Below are 17163 nucleotides of genomic sequence, written 5' to 3' on the forward strand. Positions count from 1 at the left end.
ATAATTAAGCCCTGGCCAAAGGCACCTCACACCCCAGCTGCAGGGCTGGAGATCCAAGGATGTGCTTCAATAAACCCCAAAATGAGAAACTTGGGACCTCCCTTGCCTAGACTTTATAAATTTCAAGGAGAAAAGCTCATTAAGGCGGCAAGGACGACGCGGGCTGCACTCAGCATCATGTTCTCTGTGTCCAAATGGGAGCCTGACCCACCTCATGGAGATGATGTGTTGGGACAACTCTTCCAAGAGGAGCCACAGCAACCATGATGTCCCAAAAACCAGGCACGGCCCTCGGGTGGGAAATTCTGCCTTTGCTGAACCAACAGTGGACAGCAAAGAACAAATCCTACGATATACAAAACCTCCTAAAAAGCAGCATCTGATGCTTTGGAGGCCAAGCAAACCAAACATCGCTCGTTTGCTTGCTCTGGTCTATCCTGTCTCTGTCATTCTGGGGAAAAAACATCTCAGTAATCCACACCATTCACTTCAATATAACGCCCAAAAAGCTGCTGCAAGGGTAAAAGTCAAATGACATCCAGTTCCCGGCTATGCCTGGACTGTAGCTCCATACAATTATGCCCACAAGTGATAATGAGCTAACACACACAGGCCATTTCCACTACAAGTTAATTATTTTTTTTTAATTCAAAGAAAAAAAAAGGTATTTTAATAAATACTGCAGAAACATTAACCAAACATACAAAGTGACTTCAACAATTAAAAAAAAGTAATGAATGTTCTGTTTTATAACAGTTATAACTTATTTTTTCCACAATATTTAAATACAGAAAGCACTTACCAGCTATTTCGTAATACTGCCCTAAGCGCACTGTTGCATCAGTCAAAAGCTTATTATGGTGGTAAAAATGTCTTTTTTTTGGTGGGAAAACATTGGAATAGCTTTGTTTTCCTTCTTTTACCAGATGAAACAAAGTGCCGGGAACACACACAGAACTTGAGTTTTAATTACGGTGACCCCTTTACCCCTGCGCAAGTCAACAGCTTTAACGCTTCCAAAATGAAGCGTTACCCTTGGGAACAACACGCTTGCCCTCGACAAGCGACAGCCACGCTGCTTAGAGCCTCCAGGATCCTTCTTTGGAGAGAAAACATGGGCTTAAAGTCGGCCAGTAAGCAGTTAAACCCCGTTTTAAAGGCAGATTTATTTAACGTAACAATAGTATTCAGTAAGCAAAAAGGAATTTGACTTAGCTGGTTCACCGATGGTTTATGATTGTTGTCTGGATACGTATATATTAGTCTTAAAAGACTAAGGGCAGGATCCAGTTTCCACTGGGGACCCCTTAAGGCGTCACAGTTCTTCAGACCCCACGAGCAAAGTAAGTCTGCAGCCAGAGATGGCTGCCCCGAAAATAAGAGCATCCCAAAAGATAATCGGGCTCTGCTGGCTCATTTGCAGATTATTTGGTTGTGTTTTTGTGGGTTTTTTTTCAAAGATAATTGCAGAGAACCACATGACAGAACAGCACTGCTCCGGAGCATCTATGGGATCCACCCGGAGTCTCGGGGCTTCCCCAGATGGGCAGTAAGGCTTAACGAATTACGGTGGTTGGAAAATGAAGGATCATTTGTCACCACAGCTCTTAGCACCTTTCACTCAAACCTACAGCGACATACCCGGACAGCACACCAGAACTGGAGATATTTCCCCCCCTAAATCACAATCACCAAGAGGAACGGAAAGTCCGAGTCCCGCGACGGGGCGGGTACTTTGCCCCCACACCCCACTTTGATCCGCTTCATTAACTTCCACGGCATGAGAGCACCGATAACACCGGGAAATCTCTCCATTCCCAATGCGGATGGCGCTGCCGTCTCGGGAAGGCAGAACTCCAGACTTCTCCCTGACGGCGTTTTCCTCCAAGGCCTCGGGACACTCTCCATTTTAACAATGAGCTACTAAAAAATTAGATCATATCCTTTGGAAAACCAACTATAAGGTCACAGGGGTAGTTCCTTAATGAGGAGGGCATATTAATAACGTCTTCTTGAAAATAATAATAAAAAATTAAGTATTATTTTAATGAAATCAAAGTGGGAGCATCCAGGAGTAGAGCGTTAATAAACGAAACAAGCACTGTCAATGACATCTCCTTTGTGGTGTTATTTTCCCATTCACCCTCTCACATTCAAACATTTTCCCTTCTTTTTTTGGCATTTTCTTCCACGTATCATTTCCCGATGCCACCTCGTTTCGAACCATTTCTTCTCGCTGCTCAGTTCCTAAGTAACAGTCTCACGCAAGAGGCGAAGAGTCTCCGCTAAAGCCCCCGATAAATACCACGTGGCTGTGAACTTCACCGAGCCTTCAACCCCTCCCGGACGCTTCTCTTCCTCCTCCTCCAGGAAATCAGGGTCCCTCACATCACCGTGCAACTCTTTGCTTTGTCCTTTCGCAAGTCCGTCGCCACTGTGGAAAGTTCTGGCCTGCCGGGCATGTGCGAAATCCGCTTTGTCGCCCTCTGCGATTTGTTCCGTTTCACGTTTTTATTTGTTTTGTTCACACACGCCAAGGTGGCGACGTGAAAAATGTCTCTGACGCTGTTTTCTGACTGTAAGGCTGAGCATTCGATATATGTAGCTGCTCCAATCTGTTTGGCCATATTTGCACCCTAAGGGAAAAAAGAGCATGCAATCAATACCAAGTTTCCCCAGCAAACCGCACAATTACTTTTCAGCGCTGTTTTCCATGCACAATGTTTTGTGAACACCAAAGCTAAAGCTCCAGCATGACAGCCAGCAGCTAATTTTGCAAAATAAACAGAGCTTTGGTTCCAAGATGCACTAAACAAGCATCCAAGCTTTATCTGCTGTGCCGATAAATACGATTTGGAAGAGAGAAGATAAGCCCAGTGACCTGCAAACAACTGCGGAAAACCAGAAGAGCAATAGTAGGATGTATTTGGCAATTTCACCGTTACATCTTAACTTGCGTTTGGGAATCACGTGCTCACGGGGAAAGGTCTGGACTTGGCAGATCCCGGATTTAAGCCTTGTCTCCAAAGAGAAAATGGATTAAATCTGACTGCCTTAGGGGTCCCGGCTCTGCGTGTCCTGATCTGGAGTGGAGCCCGTGTCACCCCTCTGGGAAGGGACGAAAGTTCATAGGGAAATGTGTTGTGGGTTCCTGGGCTGGGGAGACTTAGATCAACTTGTAGCTAAGGAACAGGCAAATAAAAGAAGGACATAAGCGGTTACACGAACCCTTCTTTTGCAATTTTAAATGCATTAAAAGCCAAAGTAGTGCTACTTGTTCCAGCAGCACAAGAAAAACAAGCGACTCCAGCAGATGACCATACTCCGGTATCCTACTGCGGATTTTGCTACAGGAAGATGGTGCAGCATTGTGTGAAAAAACAGAGTTGTTTCAGTGGAATTTTACTTCTGAGGGATGAATCTTTTTAGTAAGTTACAAAACCCAAGCACATCCGCGATGTGTCACTCCCCAGGTAGCCGTAAGCCTCAGACACCAGCCAGCCCAACCCTCCCCTCTGCTCCGCTGCTGGGTTGATGGCATTTATCTATTTGAGCCCACATCTCCTACGCGCTGTTTGCAGGGCCGTGATGCAGCCGTCCTCTTATCAGCTGTAAGCGGGAGGAGCTGATAAAGGAGTAACAGCGTGTAGGACAAGCCCTCCCCATGGTTAAACATCTCAGCTCCTACTAACCAAGCCTAGTCCATACCTGAGAGCCTCAGCAATGTTTGCTCAGGTGTAGCTGAGACGGGGTGTCACCATCAACAATTTATCCTCCCAGTGCTTCGGAGGAATGGCAAAAACCCTGCTAAGGTCTTTGATGCCACGTCGACTCAGCAAGGCAAGGGAATTTAACAAGAAGTTGCGTATTTTGACCCCAGAGGACCCTTCATGCCACTGCTGGGCTTTGGTAACCACAAGAGGTACAACCATCGCTCGGCTCTCAGCTTTTGTGTACAGAGAGTAGGGGAAATTTGGAGAGTTTTTTGAAGTATGGGCTTCCCTGTAACACATCCGATTGTCCCTTTGGCTGCCTAGTAATAAATTCTGGCTTAGCTCTTTGTCTTCAGCCAAGTCCCGTTCCTAAGGGCTGAGCTGTGACACCAGAGATGTCAAACTTCAACACCAGAGGACAAACCCATGTCAGTAGGTTTTTAATCACTATGGGAAAGAGTCAGACGTGGTGATTTTATTGAAGTACTGTACAAAATGTAATAGATGAACTTATGTAATAGAGGCAGACAGTATCTCCTTTTAAGTTTGAATGTTCAAAGAAAATTAGCAGAAAAAATGACAGCTCAGGCTGAACAACATGAATATATACACGTGCAACAGTGGCAGTTGTAATCAAGGTGACACCATCTGCAACGAGCAGGATTTAAGGACACTTCTGAATTGCCTTACACTAAAAAATTGGCATTTTGTTTCATATCAAATTGTCTGAGATGGGATGTTTACCAAGTGAAGTGGAAGAAAAACGCCATAACCAGCATAAGCCACCACAGCACAACACCCCATGTTATATTTTAACCAAGACACTCGGTTTACAGTATCTCTGCACTTTCAAATTTAACCATGCTGCAGGAGGCCGCATTATTAGCCATCACATATTAGGAGCTGTTGGTTTGCAAAACCTGAGGTTGTGCATAAAACATCAAAAACCGATAGCACAGGATACATCACTGGTTGGAGTTACTCCTGGAGGTTCCATTCTCACTCGACACCCCCAGGGTGTATCTGAAGCCACCACTGTGATTCAGCTGCCATGCTGAATGACTGCCATGCTATTACTCACACGTGTGAGTACTAAGGGGAAGTTCATTACCTTCGAGCCCAGCTTTCCCCTCTTCTCTACCTCCAGCTCTCCCATGACGTGATTCCTTTCCCTTCCACCTCAGTTTCTCCATCCTCTGAGCAACCTGAGCTGGTGAAGATGTCCCTGCTCACGGCTGGGGTGGCACTGGGGGAGCCGGGAAGGTCCCATAACCCAAACTACTCTATGATTCGATGCCTGGCTCCCAAATTTCTCACTCCTCCAGCAGCAAAGAACCACCGCCAAGAACTGAGGTGCCTTCTGGATTTGCTGCCACCTTCAGAAGGGGTTACAGGATGTTTTCACAGATTATGTTTTCAGGAAATAGAATTTTTATTAAGAGGTCACATTATATGCAATGTTTGTCATGGTGCTGAAGTCAAATGCACGAGATTCAAATATTAAGATTGAAGACAACAATTTCACCCATTTATCAGTAAACGAACAGGACATGTCACCTTCCAGTTACTGTTTTGGTATCTGCAGGCCCAGAAAAGCAGTAAGTTTCTTTTTGATTCACTCAAAAAGGCTCTTTGCAACTGATAAGGCTATAATCTTATGTTGCTTAAAGTACATGTTGTGGGGTATCCAGCCTGTGGGAAGGCTTTGCCTTTATTTAAAATAGCTTTCAAATTCACCTCCATCTACTACCAGAGTATGCACATCTGCCTTCTAGGATGCATCCACAGCAACAGAGGGAGAAACTGTTCATAAAGATGTCTACACTGATAGAAAGAGTCTTATTTTGCACCCCTAAGTCCAAAAAAGGATGTGGCACATACCTGATCGTAGGACACGGGGGTCTGCCGGTGGTTGGACAGTTCCACTAGCGTGCTCACGTCTGTGCGTAGATCCGACTTGCAGCCAACCAAAAGCATCTTGGTGTTCGGACAAAACTCCTGGATTTCACCTTTCCACTGTAAAATTTGGGGTGGTTATTATACTCGAGTATTTGAATGTTTAAATCCAAAGCAGCGATGGATATAAGATAAAGTTTAATAAGTCATGACATTTTATGTGCAAATATTCTTACGTAATAGTTGTATCTACCTCCAGGCTAATTTCTAAAGGCATCAGTCCCAGCAGAATCTGGTCAAGGGTGAAATCTTACAATCTCATACACTCAGTAATTCCACTGACTTGCTAATCAAGTGGCACTGAATAGTCACCTACACCAGTAAATGTTTGCAGAGCTGCTGTTCCTCACCAGCGGTGAACACCCAGCCAAAGGCATTTGCAGACAGGAACCAGCAAAACCTGGTGTCACCACATTCAATGGTTCCTCAAGACGGAGATAGAGAGGCAGGTCTTTCTAACCACAAAATAAATCTTCCTATATATTGGCTCATGGCAACATCTTCACACTTAAAACTAGACAAATCTGTCAAGAGTGCAGCTATTTTGAACCAGTAATAAGTCCTTCAAACACGATTTGTGATATAATCCTTGGTTTTCTTTCCCTTCTACATGGTTCTTTTGAGAACACAAGCCAAAAATTTCGCAGCATAATCTAGATAGGTGACACAAACCCTAAAACCTACGGATATAATTTGGGTTGGAAAGCATATCAGAAAAAAATCTCTTAGAGAATGAAGCAACAGTATAGAAACCAACATTATCAAGTACAGAATACAAAAAGGCAGTTCTAGGTGTCTGTCAGCACAGTTGGTTGCTGAGAGAATAGTCTTAAGTATTTTCTACAGGCTATTCAGAGCACTGTATGTCGCTTTATTCATAAGAAATCATTGGCCCCAGCTACAGAACAAAACAGAAAAAGGAACTTCAGGTCATTAAACCTTCAAGACAACTCCGCAAAGTTTGAGCCATGCCCGGTGACCGAGGAGAGGATCAGGACCACTTCGCAAACACAAGAGCTGGATTATCAAAATTCAGTGTTTTTCACTCAGGGAAGGTCTGGCACTGAATCTCAGATCACTGAGCCGCTGAAAAACTCCAAGTTCGGTGCAGGATTGCATTTCTGTGCCACTGCTGCGTCTGCTGCTGCCTTCCAGAGGCATTTGTCACTGGCTCCTTCTAACTTCAGGCTGAGGAATTACGTAAAGCCCTGGCAAAAACCCAACTGCTTGGCAGGCACGTTTTAACCGTCCCTGCAACACGGCAAAGTTTCTCAATCCTGTCTGTTGGATGAATATAACGTGAGACACAATTTCTTGCTGCACCCAGCCCTGCACCTCACACCACCCTGAACAATTTGCTGCTGTCTAAGGGCTGAGGAATGAGAATCTACTTCATCCCAGAGCATCCATTAGGGATGAGGTTTTGTTTTCAATTAACGCTCATCCCTTTCAAACAAACCATCTCAAATTCTAACAGTACAGAGCACGGTCTGGCCATCTTTCCATTAAAAGACACAAACTGAGTTTCCAATGTAGGAAGCAGCACCACTGTTCAGAGACGTACAGACGAGCTACTCAAACAGTTCTGCACTCCAAAGCTTCTCCAACACTTGCCTTTTTTAGCACGCTGTCAAGAGTTTCTGGCCGACTGATGTCAAAGCAAATCAGGACAGCATCAGAATCGGGATAGGAGAGCGGGCGGACGTTGTCATAATAAGGAGACCCTGCAGGAAAAAAGAAATGACATTTTTATTAGTTTATATTTCCACTTCCTGCAGTAATTCAAAATTATTCAGAAAGTTTAGAAACTTTTCAGTGAAGCTCTTCAACAGCATCCAGCTACCATCTTTTCTTCAGTAGTGCTGCATTCCCCAAACACTTATTGTAGATACTCATGTTCCCACTTTCCTTTTATTTCTCACCGACAAAAGCAACAGCTTTCCCAAGTAATTAAGAGTGATGGCACCCCAGCGATCCATCTCCCACCCAAAGCTCGCGATGCCCCTAATAACAAGGAAAGGGAAACTGGGGTCAGCCCAAGTTTAAGCCTCAGCATTAACCTGCAGGGATTTGACCTCCAGAACAAAACCTGAACCTCCAAAAGGCTCCTTCAAAGCAGATTGGTCACAGTTGCGCTTTCACGAAGAAGTTCAGCAAGCTTTGAAATAAGGCAGGTTTGATTCTAGCATTTCGTTTCAAGCAAATAGTTTGAAATGCAAAAGCATCTTTAATTGTAGGAACTCTTGCTGTGCATTGGACCATTTTAGTTCTCTGGTAGGAACTAAACTGTAGACAGGCAGCAAGTTATCTGTCACAAAAAGCCTCACCCATCTGTCACCCAGTATATGCTTAGCCCATAAATATATATATGTTTAGCCCATAAACCAATTTTTGATCAATGAGATCAAAGCTAATCTAGTTATGTGATGGAACATAAACAGGTGCAGTACTGCATGTTGTGCATGCTTTACTTCCAGAGCTGCTAAGAGAAATGCTTTAAGGATTTGTTTCTTTAAGAATTGCCACGATGTGCAGAGTTACAAATACACCTCCAGAGCCTGAAATCTCATTTTTATCATCTGGTCAATCGAAGAACAGGTTTGGGGAAAATAATTCTTATTGCCTAGGAAGTTCCACCCAGGCACCATTCAGCTTGGCCTTAACTCTGCTGAAGCTTCACTTACTGAAGACAATTCACTTCTGATTTAAAAGCAGACTGAAGGGATAAGGGCTTGGGCCTGCAACTTAAAAATGCATTTTCTTAGTCATACATTCCTGTATTTTTCTCTCACAGACCTGAAATACAGCACAGAACACACACAAGAACACAACTTTCAAGAGTTTTGGGGTTATCTGCTAATTATATCACCAATTTTCCAACTATCTAGAACTAATTGGCTGTAAAGTCTCAGAGGCCGAGGAGACTATTAACCGGATTAGAGAGAAATTCCTCAAGTTTTCAAGTGACAGGCGGCTCAGGCTGTTGCACAGAGCAGAGCGGGGACCGGTGTGAACGTACCGCAGATGACTTCACTTGGGCAGCTTACCCGGGAAGGAAGGAGTCAAGAATCCCAGGAATGTTGTTTTTGAAATGAAGAGTAACACATGGGGAATGAAGCATTACCAAACTAGGTAGCAGAAGGTAATTTGTTGAACGAGACTATTTTATTCAAATGCTCGTCTTCATCAGTGATGTCAATCTAACAAAGAGGCAGCTGTCAAAAACTGCTCTTTAAAAAACAGTGAGCTGTCTTCAGCGGGAAATGACATTTTAGAAAGAAATCTAAGCGAGCTGAGCTGACCGGTAGTTAACTATTAATTTGAGCTCAGCTCTGCTTGCAGTGACTTATCAAATAAGCATTTTCCACTACTAATTATTCCCCAGCTATCTCCAGCACTGCTATTATGATGCCTCCATCCAGGAGCCCGGGGGCCAAATTATTTATCCCGGAGCCCCAGGGCCAAATTATTTATCCTGGAGTCAAATGATTCACCCTGAAGTCCCCAGCCCAAATTATTTACCCCAGAGCCCTGGGGCCAAATTATTTATCCTGGAGCCCCGGGGCCAAATTATTTACCCTGGAACCTTGAGGCCAAATTATTTATCCTGGAGCCCCGGGGGCAAACTATTTACCCTGAAACCTTGAGGCCAAATTATTTACCCTGGAGCCCCAGGGCCAAATTATTTACCCTGGAACCTTGAGGCCAAATTATTTATCCTGGAGCCCCAGGGCCAAACTATTTACCCTGGAACCCTGAGGCCAAATTATTTACCCTGGAACCCTGAGGCCAAATTATTTGCCCCAGACTCAAATTATTCACCCTGAAGCCCCAGGGCCAAATTATTTACCCTCAAACCTTGAGGCCAAATTATTTATCCTGGAGCCCCAGGGCCAAACTATTTACCCCGGAACCTTTGGGTCAAATTATTTATCCTGGAGCCCCAGGGCCAAATTATTTATCCTGGAACCCTGAGGCCAAACTATTTGCTCCAGACAGATGAATTTCAGAGCAATGTGCTGTTAACTACCCATCAGCACCGCTCTGCAGCGTTAAACTGGTCGAGGCACAGTCTGCTGCCCAGTTCCAGTCTGCATACTGGTGAGAGCCACTGCTGGGCCAGCACATCTCCCTGCCCAGCTCCGGCAAGTAAGGGCAGGACCGGAGATCGTTAACGCTTGGCCAAATGGTTTCTGGCTAGAAAGGAGTCTCAAAAAGAACAAAAAAGCCTCACCCAGAAACTAATTCCTTAGACACATACCTATCTCCTCACTCACCGCTCTTCAGGGATACAACACACCATATATGTCCATCAGCACGTATTGATGTATACATGCCGTCGCCACCTCCAGCCCTGAGACTCCTTTCTACTGTGTCAGCTGTAGCTGGGCTGGTTCTCAGGGTTTTTTCTTTTCAAGTTTTTCTTCTGAACCTCTCATGTTAAAGATGCCAAGTTATAAGGGTGACTTTATAGGCAGCGCTTCTGCTCGGAGGAATATTTGACACCTTTTCTTTGGGGTTTGGTTGTGCAGCAGAACAAATGGGAACCATCTAAACTGCAGTATTGACAAAGGAAATTTCCTGGTCTCATTCAACAGCAATAACCGAACCTTTATTACTGTGCAAATAAAGAGGGGCTACGGCTGCGGGAGCCTATTCAATCGGGCATTTCATCGCTTCGCCCAGAGAAACCCTCAGAAGGCAGGAATGTCAGGAATGAGGCTCAAGTCTGAACAGACAACTTGAGCCCGGCCCAGCCAGGCTGCTCGCTCTTTTCTTCAAGCGAGTCTGCAGATTTGAAGCCATGCCAACCCTAGAAAACAGGAGGAGAATGTGGAGCTACAGCTACGCTATGCGTGGGGAAAAAAAAAAGCCTATTTGTGTTTGTGATTCTGTGCCTACAAATCAAATATTTTTGTCAAGGACAACGTGGATTTTTTCAATTTTACCAAGGAATTGCTGTAGTTCATCGCACTTTTTGGTGGAAGTACATTCCAGCTGTAATCCCCCTTTTTAAAATCTGTTTGGTGGCTTAAATTATTTAAGAAAAAATAATCTAAACATTATCACAGATTCATTTTGATTGGAAGAGACGCTCCCGATCATTGAGTCCAACCATAATCCAACTCCAGCATCAAAACCATGTCCCTGAGAACCTCATTGATGCACCTTTAAACCCCTCCAGGGATGGTGACCCCATCACTGCCCCGAGCAGCCCGTTCCAATGCCCAAGAGCCCTCTCTGCGAAGAATCTTTTCCTAATATCCCATCTGAACCTTCCCTGGCGCAACTTCAGTTGATCCACTTTCAAAACTTTCTGTTTCATGCAAAGTACAACGTAAATTCAGGTATTAAACTGAAATAAAACCTCACCCCGGGAATATGGCTAGGTTTCGTCTACAGAAGATACCAAGCTTAGACTTAAATGTTGCTATCTCAATAAATAAGAGAATTACACCATTAGAAGTTAAAGCACAGTTAATTTTTGGTGGCTTAGTAGAATCACAGAATAAGTTTGAGTTGAAGGGACCATCAAAGCCCCCCAGTGCCCCCCCTGCCATGAGCAGGGACATCTTCACCAGCTCAGGTTGCTCAGAGCCCCGTCCAGCCTGGCCTGGGATGTCTCCAGGGATGGTTCAGCCACCACCTCTCTGGCCAACCTGGGCCAGGCTCTCACCACCCTCAATGTAAAAAACTTCTTCATGTCCAGCCTGAATCTCCCTCTTTCAGTTTCAAACCATAACCCCTTGTCCTATGCAACAGGCCCTGCTCAGAAGTCAGGCCCCATCTTTCTTATAGGCCCCTTTTAAGTACAGAAAGGCTGCAATAAGGTCAACAAGTTAACACTATAAAATCAGGGCGAGCTGATGTCCTGTTTGTCTGCAAGACCCAAAGCCACAACCACCACCAGCTGAAACCAGTAGGTTCATCCCCATGCTCCAACACCAGAGCAGAACCTGGGCAGCTCCTGCTCGCCCGCAGGCCCCGAGGGAATCAGTGCTCAGTTACAGGCAAGATTTTCCTATTTCCACACCGCCAAGCAGCCATCAGGCATTAGTCTTTGTAGCCTTTTGGACTCCAGTCAACTGAAAGAATGAGATATGAACAGCAGCATTCTTGCTCCCAAAGCCTTGGGCTCACTAATTATCGGCTACAGAAAACACATCAAATACTGCCGCGGCTGCTCCACGTCGGTGATTCACTGCCCATGGCTTCCCAAAGCCACCTTGGCTGCTTTGGAGAAAACACAGCTGATTTTGTACACTGAATATCCTAGAACACATCTCCAAGCACATAAAGATCACATTATTCCGAGTATTTTGTGCGTTTACATTTCTGTATGTCAAACAGAAAACAGGACTTGGGTAGGTGGCTTGGCACTCCCAGTTATCAATTCTAATTTTTTCCCCTCTAAAGGGAAAAAAAAGCCCCAAACCTATAAAGACTAGTTGCTATTGCACTGTAATGTGTAATAGCTCAACATGGCTCAACATAGCCAACTTGCAAATGAAATTTGACATTTCCTTTACAAAGCTGACTGCCAGAGAGGCCAGGAAAATAGTAACTTTAAATCCTGTATGTTTCAGATAACTTCTGAAAGATTGCAGCAAAAAGCTTTAAAATTAGTATTCTGTTTCTATAAAGACACTGAATGCATTGAGCGCGTTCATATCACAGTAAAGCTAAGCTGATATAAAGCTCTGAGGCCCTTCTGGATTTAATTATATGCTAATGCTTGGCAGTGCATAAGTATTTCTGGCCCTGCTGAGAATTATTTTATGGGAGTATCCAGTACAGCTTCTACAGTTCAAACAATAAAAAACCTAAAATATGTTTTCTGTCTAATTAATAGTATGGGATTTCTGTGCCACAGCTGCTGTTGTACTAGCAAGAAATAGAAGTATCATGGAAGAAGCTAAAACCTTGGTAAATGCACATTAAAACCATGCCTATGGTAGACAAAGGTGTTTGATACACAAGGATTCTCCACCATGTCCATGAGACTACACACGAGATGAAGCTTGAGCCTGAAGAAAGCTTTTTAAAATGCTCTACCTAGCAAAATAAGCACATGGCTCCCAAACAGCTCAAGACTGCCATGCTCTGTTACCACACAGTGGAATAATTTATGGTGTACTTAGATTGCAACCAGACATTCCTGCTTTGAAAGAAGGGTTGGTAGTCCAAAACCCAATTGAAATTCAACTTGGCAAGTGCCTTCCTTAATGCTGTGGCTAATTTAAATCCTTATGATGACTTGCAGAACAAGACAGTACCAGAAAATATTTGAATAATGAATCTTCCCATTCCACTCTTACTTGTAATAAAGTTTTGCCCTATATTTCTATTGACATATCCAAGATATAACAACATCTTCCCCAAAAAATTTACAGCTAGCTTTAAAATGTTCTAGCAATTCCGTGACTCTCTACTTTTTTACTTAAGAGTCCTCTAGTAAAAAGCACAGCATTATTATTGTTATTGTTATTATTATTGGATTGTAGACCAAAACCATGACGGCAGGGCCTGCTCCCACCCTCCCACAAGACTGTTTTAACCAATGCCTACAGCTTTTCTCATTTTCTCAATGAGAAAAATAAATAGTCAAAGGTGGCAGGACCTTCCTTCCAAAGGATTCAATGCAAAAATGACATTTACTGAAACTCAAGTTAGGGACTAATTTGCAAGGCAGCCTGTTGCATGCTCCCATTAGAAAATAGTTAAAGATAGACATTAAATAGTGATCAAGTCATCTCGAAAGTATTTGCAGTACACTGCAATCAAATTCAGCGAAATAGCTTCCTTCCCTCTTCCCCCAATAGATGCTGAAGTACTTCAAATCGCTCGAGCCATTACCCTCCCCCGGGTTGCGATGGACATTATCTTCCATCAGTACTCTGCAGTTCATCAGTCGTATTTTTAAGTTAACTAGATCTAGTCCTGCTTTAAAAATATCATTAAGATATTTATTCTAATTCAGCAGAGGACTAGGACAAAGACTTGCCAAAAATAAATTACCAAGAATTTAAGACAATGCTAAACCACTATCTTATCTTCTGATGTCCTTTATCTGGTGATGTGATTTTGCAGGGGGCTAATGGGTTTGGGCAGCGTTTCCCCTTGAGAAGGGCTGTTTACAGAGAGACAACTCTGCATCCGCAGAGTCCCGCAACCAGAGCTCAGCAATACTTAATAAAACCAGCCATGGGATCTTTCCAACATTTCCTCTCCAGTTTCAGATTGCAGACCAATAAGCCACTTGATCTTAAAACTTTTGAGTCAGTCAAATTTTCTATGAGTTCCAGGACAGGCCCGAAAGGACGACATCCACACGCAAAGGCTGGCAGGTGTTTCTTCCACCGCTTTTATCTTCTGAAGTGCTACAGAATATTTCATTACATGGGTGTCTCCGGCCTTTGACATCTAGATTCCAAACCTACCCACGTCAAACATCTTAACCTGCGAGCGTGTTGTATTTTAATAGCTAAAGTTTTCCCAAATAATTTCACTATTAATTTTTAATAAGCCTTTACTCCACAGAGTTCGTTACAGCCAGCTTAGTAATCAGGATGAAAGCTCAAACCAGACACACTCTGGAAGTCTGCAAGTCTTACTTGGCATGAGATGAAGACAAAAAATCAGTCCAGAGCTCGGCTGATACTGGTTGTGGGTAGGAGACTGCCTTTTCCCAGTAATCATGTTGCAAGAATTTGGAATCATTTCCTCAACAGCAAGAGGAAAGCCAACTCACCGCCTAAACTCCTTTTTAAAAAAGGAATTAACAGTTTAGTTTCTGGTAAAAGCACTGCTTTCATATTTAGAAGGAACTGCTGGCTCCAAATTGAACATTAACAAGCTATCTACACAATCTGCCCGAAAGAGAGAGGGCTTGCACACTCTGGCAATCTCTTGCAGCTTTTTTCCCAATTGCTTCTGTAGAGTTTATGTTGATCCACGCCTGTGTTAATGGTTCACTGTGTCATTCACCCCGACCACCGCTCAGTTATTGCACCGAGGGGGCAAGTTCAGGGGTAAAGCCTCAATACCTTGGCAGCAAACTTAGTCCAGCTCCTAATGACAGCAGGATCTAGAGATGGTCCTGACCTAAGATGAGATCTAAGACAGCCAAGCACCAAGAAGCCCGACCTTAGAGACACATGAGCCAGGGTTTTTGACAAAGGCACGACTGGAAGAGCGATGAGGACTCTCAGCACTGCTCGTGGTATCTAAGACAGGACAGTTCCCTCTGCACCCTCAGAGGGCCAGAGATGCCTCCACCTCCCTAGGCTTTCCTGGCTTTAAAGACTTCTCAAAACCAAGGGAAAAAGTACTGCATTTCACTAAAAAAACAGCAAATCCCAAACAGGCATTAAGGACATTTTTACACTGAGGGTGGTGAGAGCCTGGCCCAGGTTGGCTAGAGAGGTGGTGGATGAACCATCCCTGGAGACATCCCAGGCCAGGCTGGACGGGGCTCTGAGCAACCTGAGCTGGTGAAGATGTCCCTGCTCATGGCAGGGGGGGCACTGGGGGAGCTGGGAAGGGCCCTTCCAACCCAAACTCTTCTATCAGGCTACGAGGAACTCAAATTGAGCTGATCTAATTTACCGCTATCACATATAAACACGCCTTCGCTCTCCTGCTGGGCACAGCGAGGTTCCCCAGCGGCAGAGGTGACCCTGGAGAAGCTCTTCCCATGGCCGGGCAGGTGAGCACCCATAGCCCTGCCCCGCCTTTCCCCGCAAATGCTGACAAATAGCTTCGTGGAGGTTTCTCCACACCCTTTCACTCCCCAAAAGTCAAGTATATCGCTCAAGCAGATCTCAGGTTAAAATATAAATAAATAAAAACCTAAATAAAGAATATAAACAGAAAACCAAACGCAGAGGCAGCCGCTCGTCTAGCCCATCCACCGCTCGCATGGGGAGCCGGGCAGCCCCACCAGGACGCGGCGGTGAGGGGCTGCGGGGCCGCTCCCCCCGCTCCTCCGCGACCCCCTCGGGGCAGCGCTCACCCGAGGTGTCCCAGAGGCTGAGCTCGATGCGCTGCGTGTCGATCTCGAAGCTGGCCGTGTAGTTCTCGAAGACGGTGGGGACGTAGCTCTGCCGGGAGAAGAGCGCACCGTCAGCCCGAGCCCAGCGCCGCCTCCGCCGCGGTCCTAATCCCGACCCCAGTCCCAGCCCCGGCCCCGGTCCCGGTCCCAGCTCACCTCGGGGAAGCAGTCCTTGGCGAAGACGTGGAGCAGCGCGGTTTTCCCGCACTGGCTGTCCCCCACCACTACGATCTTGCACTTGACGTTCTGGTTGGGATCCATCACCGCCGCCTTGTTCGATAACTTCTGGCTGGCTCTTCTTTCCTTCATTGATCTCGGCTGTACTGTAGTCCCTCGGGCCGGCCACAACAAAAGGTAAGAAAAAAAAAGAAAAAAAATAAAAGCACACCACACTAGGCTCCCTCCAAAAAAAAAAAAAATAGGGAATTAAAAAAAAAACAACAACAAAAAAAAAAAACAGCCAGGTGGCAGTGCTGCGGGACACCCTCCCGCCCCGCCGGTCCCGCGCAGACTGCTTTGTCCCCCCGCCGCCTCTCTTATTTATAGCCTCGCACCCGCCAATCACCGCCCGCCGCCGCCGTGGGGCCCGCCCCCTCGCCGCGTGCTGCCGGCGCGCCGCCGCGGAGCAGTGCGCCCCCTAGGGGAGCTGCGCCACTCCGCAGCCCCGAGCGGAGGAGGTTTTTTTTTTGGAGGGGGGGGCTCGGTGCCACCGCTCGCCCGCCCCCCCGCGGGAGCCCCTCGGCCCTGCCCTCTCCACCGGGCTCCGGCGCATCCGGAGTATCGGGCTGAACAAGTGTGATGGGAGCGGCTGAGAGACCTGGGGGGTTCAGCTGGAGAACAGGAGCTGAGGGGAGACCTTCTGATCTCTGAACTGCCTGAAAGGAGCTTGGAGCCAGGGGGGTCGGGCTCTGCTCCCCAGGAACAAGCGCCAGGAGCAGAGGAAACGGCCTCAAGTTGCCCAGGGGAGGTTGAGGTTGGATTTAGGAACAATTTCTTCCCCAAAGGGCTGTGGGGCATTGGAACAGGCTGCCCAGGGCAGTGCTGGAGTCACCATCCCTGGAGGGCTGGACAGACGGACATGAGGTTCTCAGGACATGGGGCAGTGCCAGGGGTGGGTTATGCTTGCACTTGCTGATCTTAAAGGTTGTTTCCAACCAGTGATTCTATGACTCTAACAGCACCACAGAACCGGCTCAGCTGGGGGGTCATAGTGACTGTGGGAAAAAGGGCTTTTCGCTCAAAACCTGATCACAAGGAATGTGTCACAATCTCCGAAAACGTCCCCACCATTAACGCCCTCCTTCTTTTTTAGCTTCCTGGACACAAAATCAAGCCAAAACAGGTAACAGCTTACATTCACCAGCAGCCTGAACGCTGCTCTGACTGAAACAGCGACTCTATGACAGCGCGGGGTAAATCTCTCCTGAAGCGACAGCCCTG

General features: G+C 45.8%; 1 protein-coding gene across 1 annotated transcript; it reads right to left on the reverse strand.

Moving 5' to 3' along the window:
• Window positions 1-623: 623 nt before the first annotated feature.
• On the reverse strand, window positions 624-16225 carry RND3 (Rho family GTPase 3). The gene is made up of 5 exons (XM_082056821.1): window positions 15880-16225; window positions 15685-15772; window positions 7284-7393; window positions 5595-5729; window positions 624-2636 (listed from the first exon to the last, which is right to left on the reverse strand). Exons 1-5 carry the CDS (start codon window positions 16030-16032, stop codon window positions 2385-2387), a joined length of 738 nt encoding a protein of 245 aa, XP_081912947.1. The 5' UTR covers window positions 16033-16225; the 3' UTR covers window positions 624-2384.
• Window positions 16226-17163: the final 938 nt, after the last annotated feature.

This window comes from Streptopelia decaocto (genome assembly GCF_964273445.1).
Source record: "Streptopelia decaocto genome assembly, chromosome: 6".
NCBI lineage: Eukaryota > Metazoa > Chordata > Aves > Columbiformes > Columbidae > Streptopelia > Streptopelia decaocto.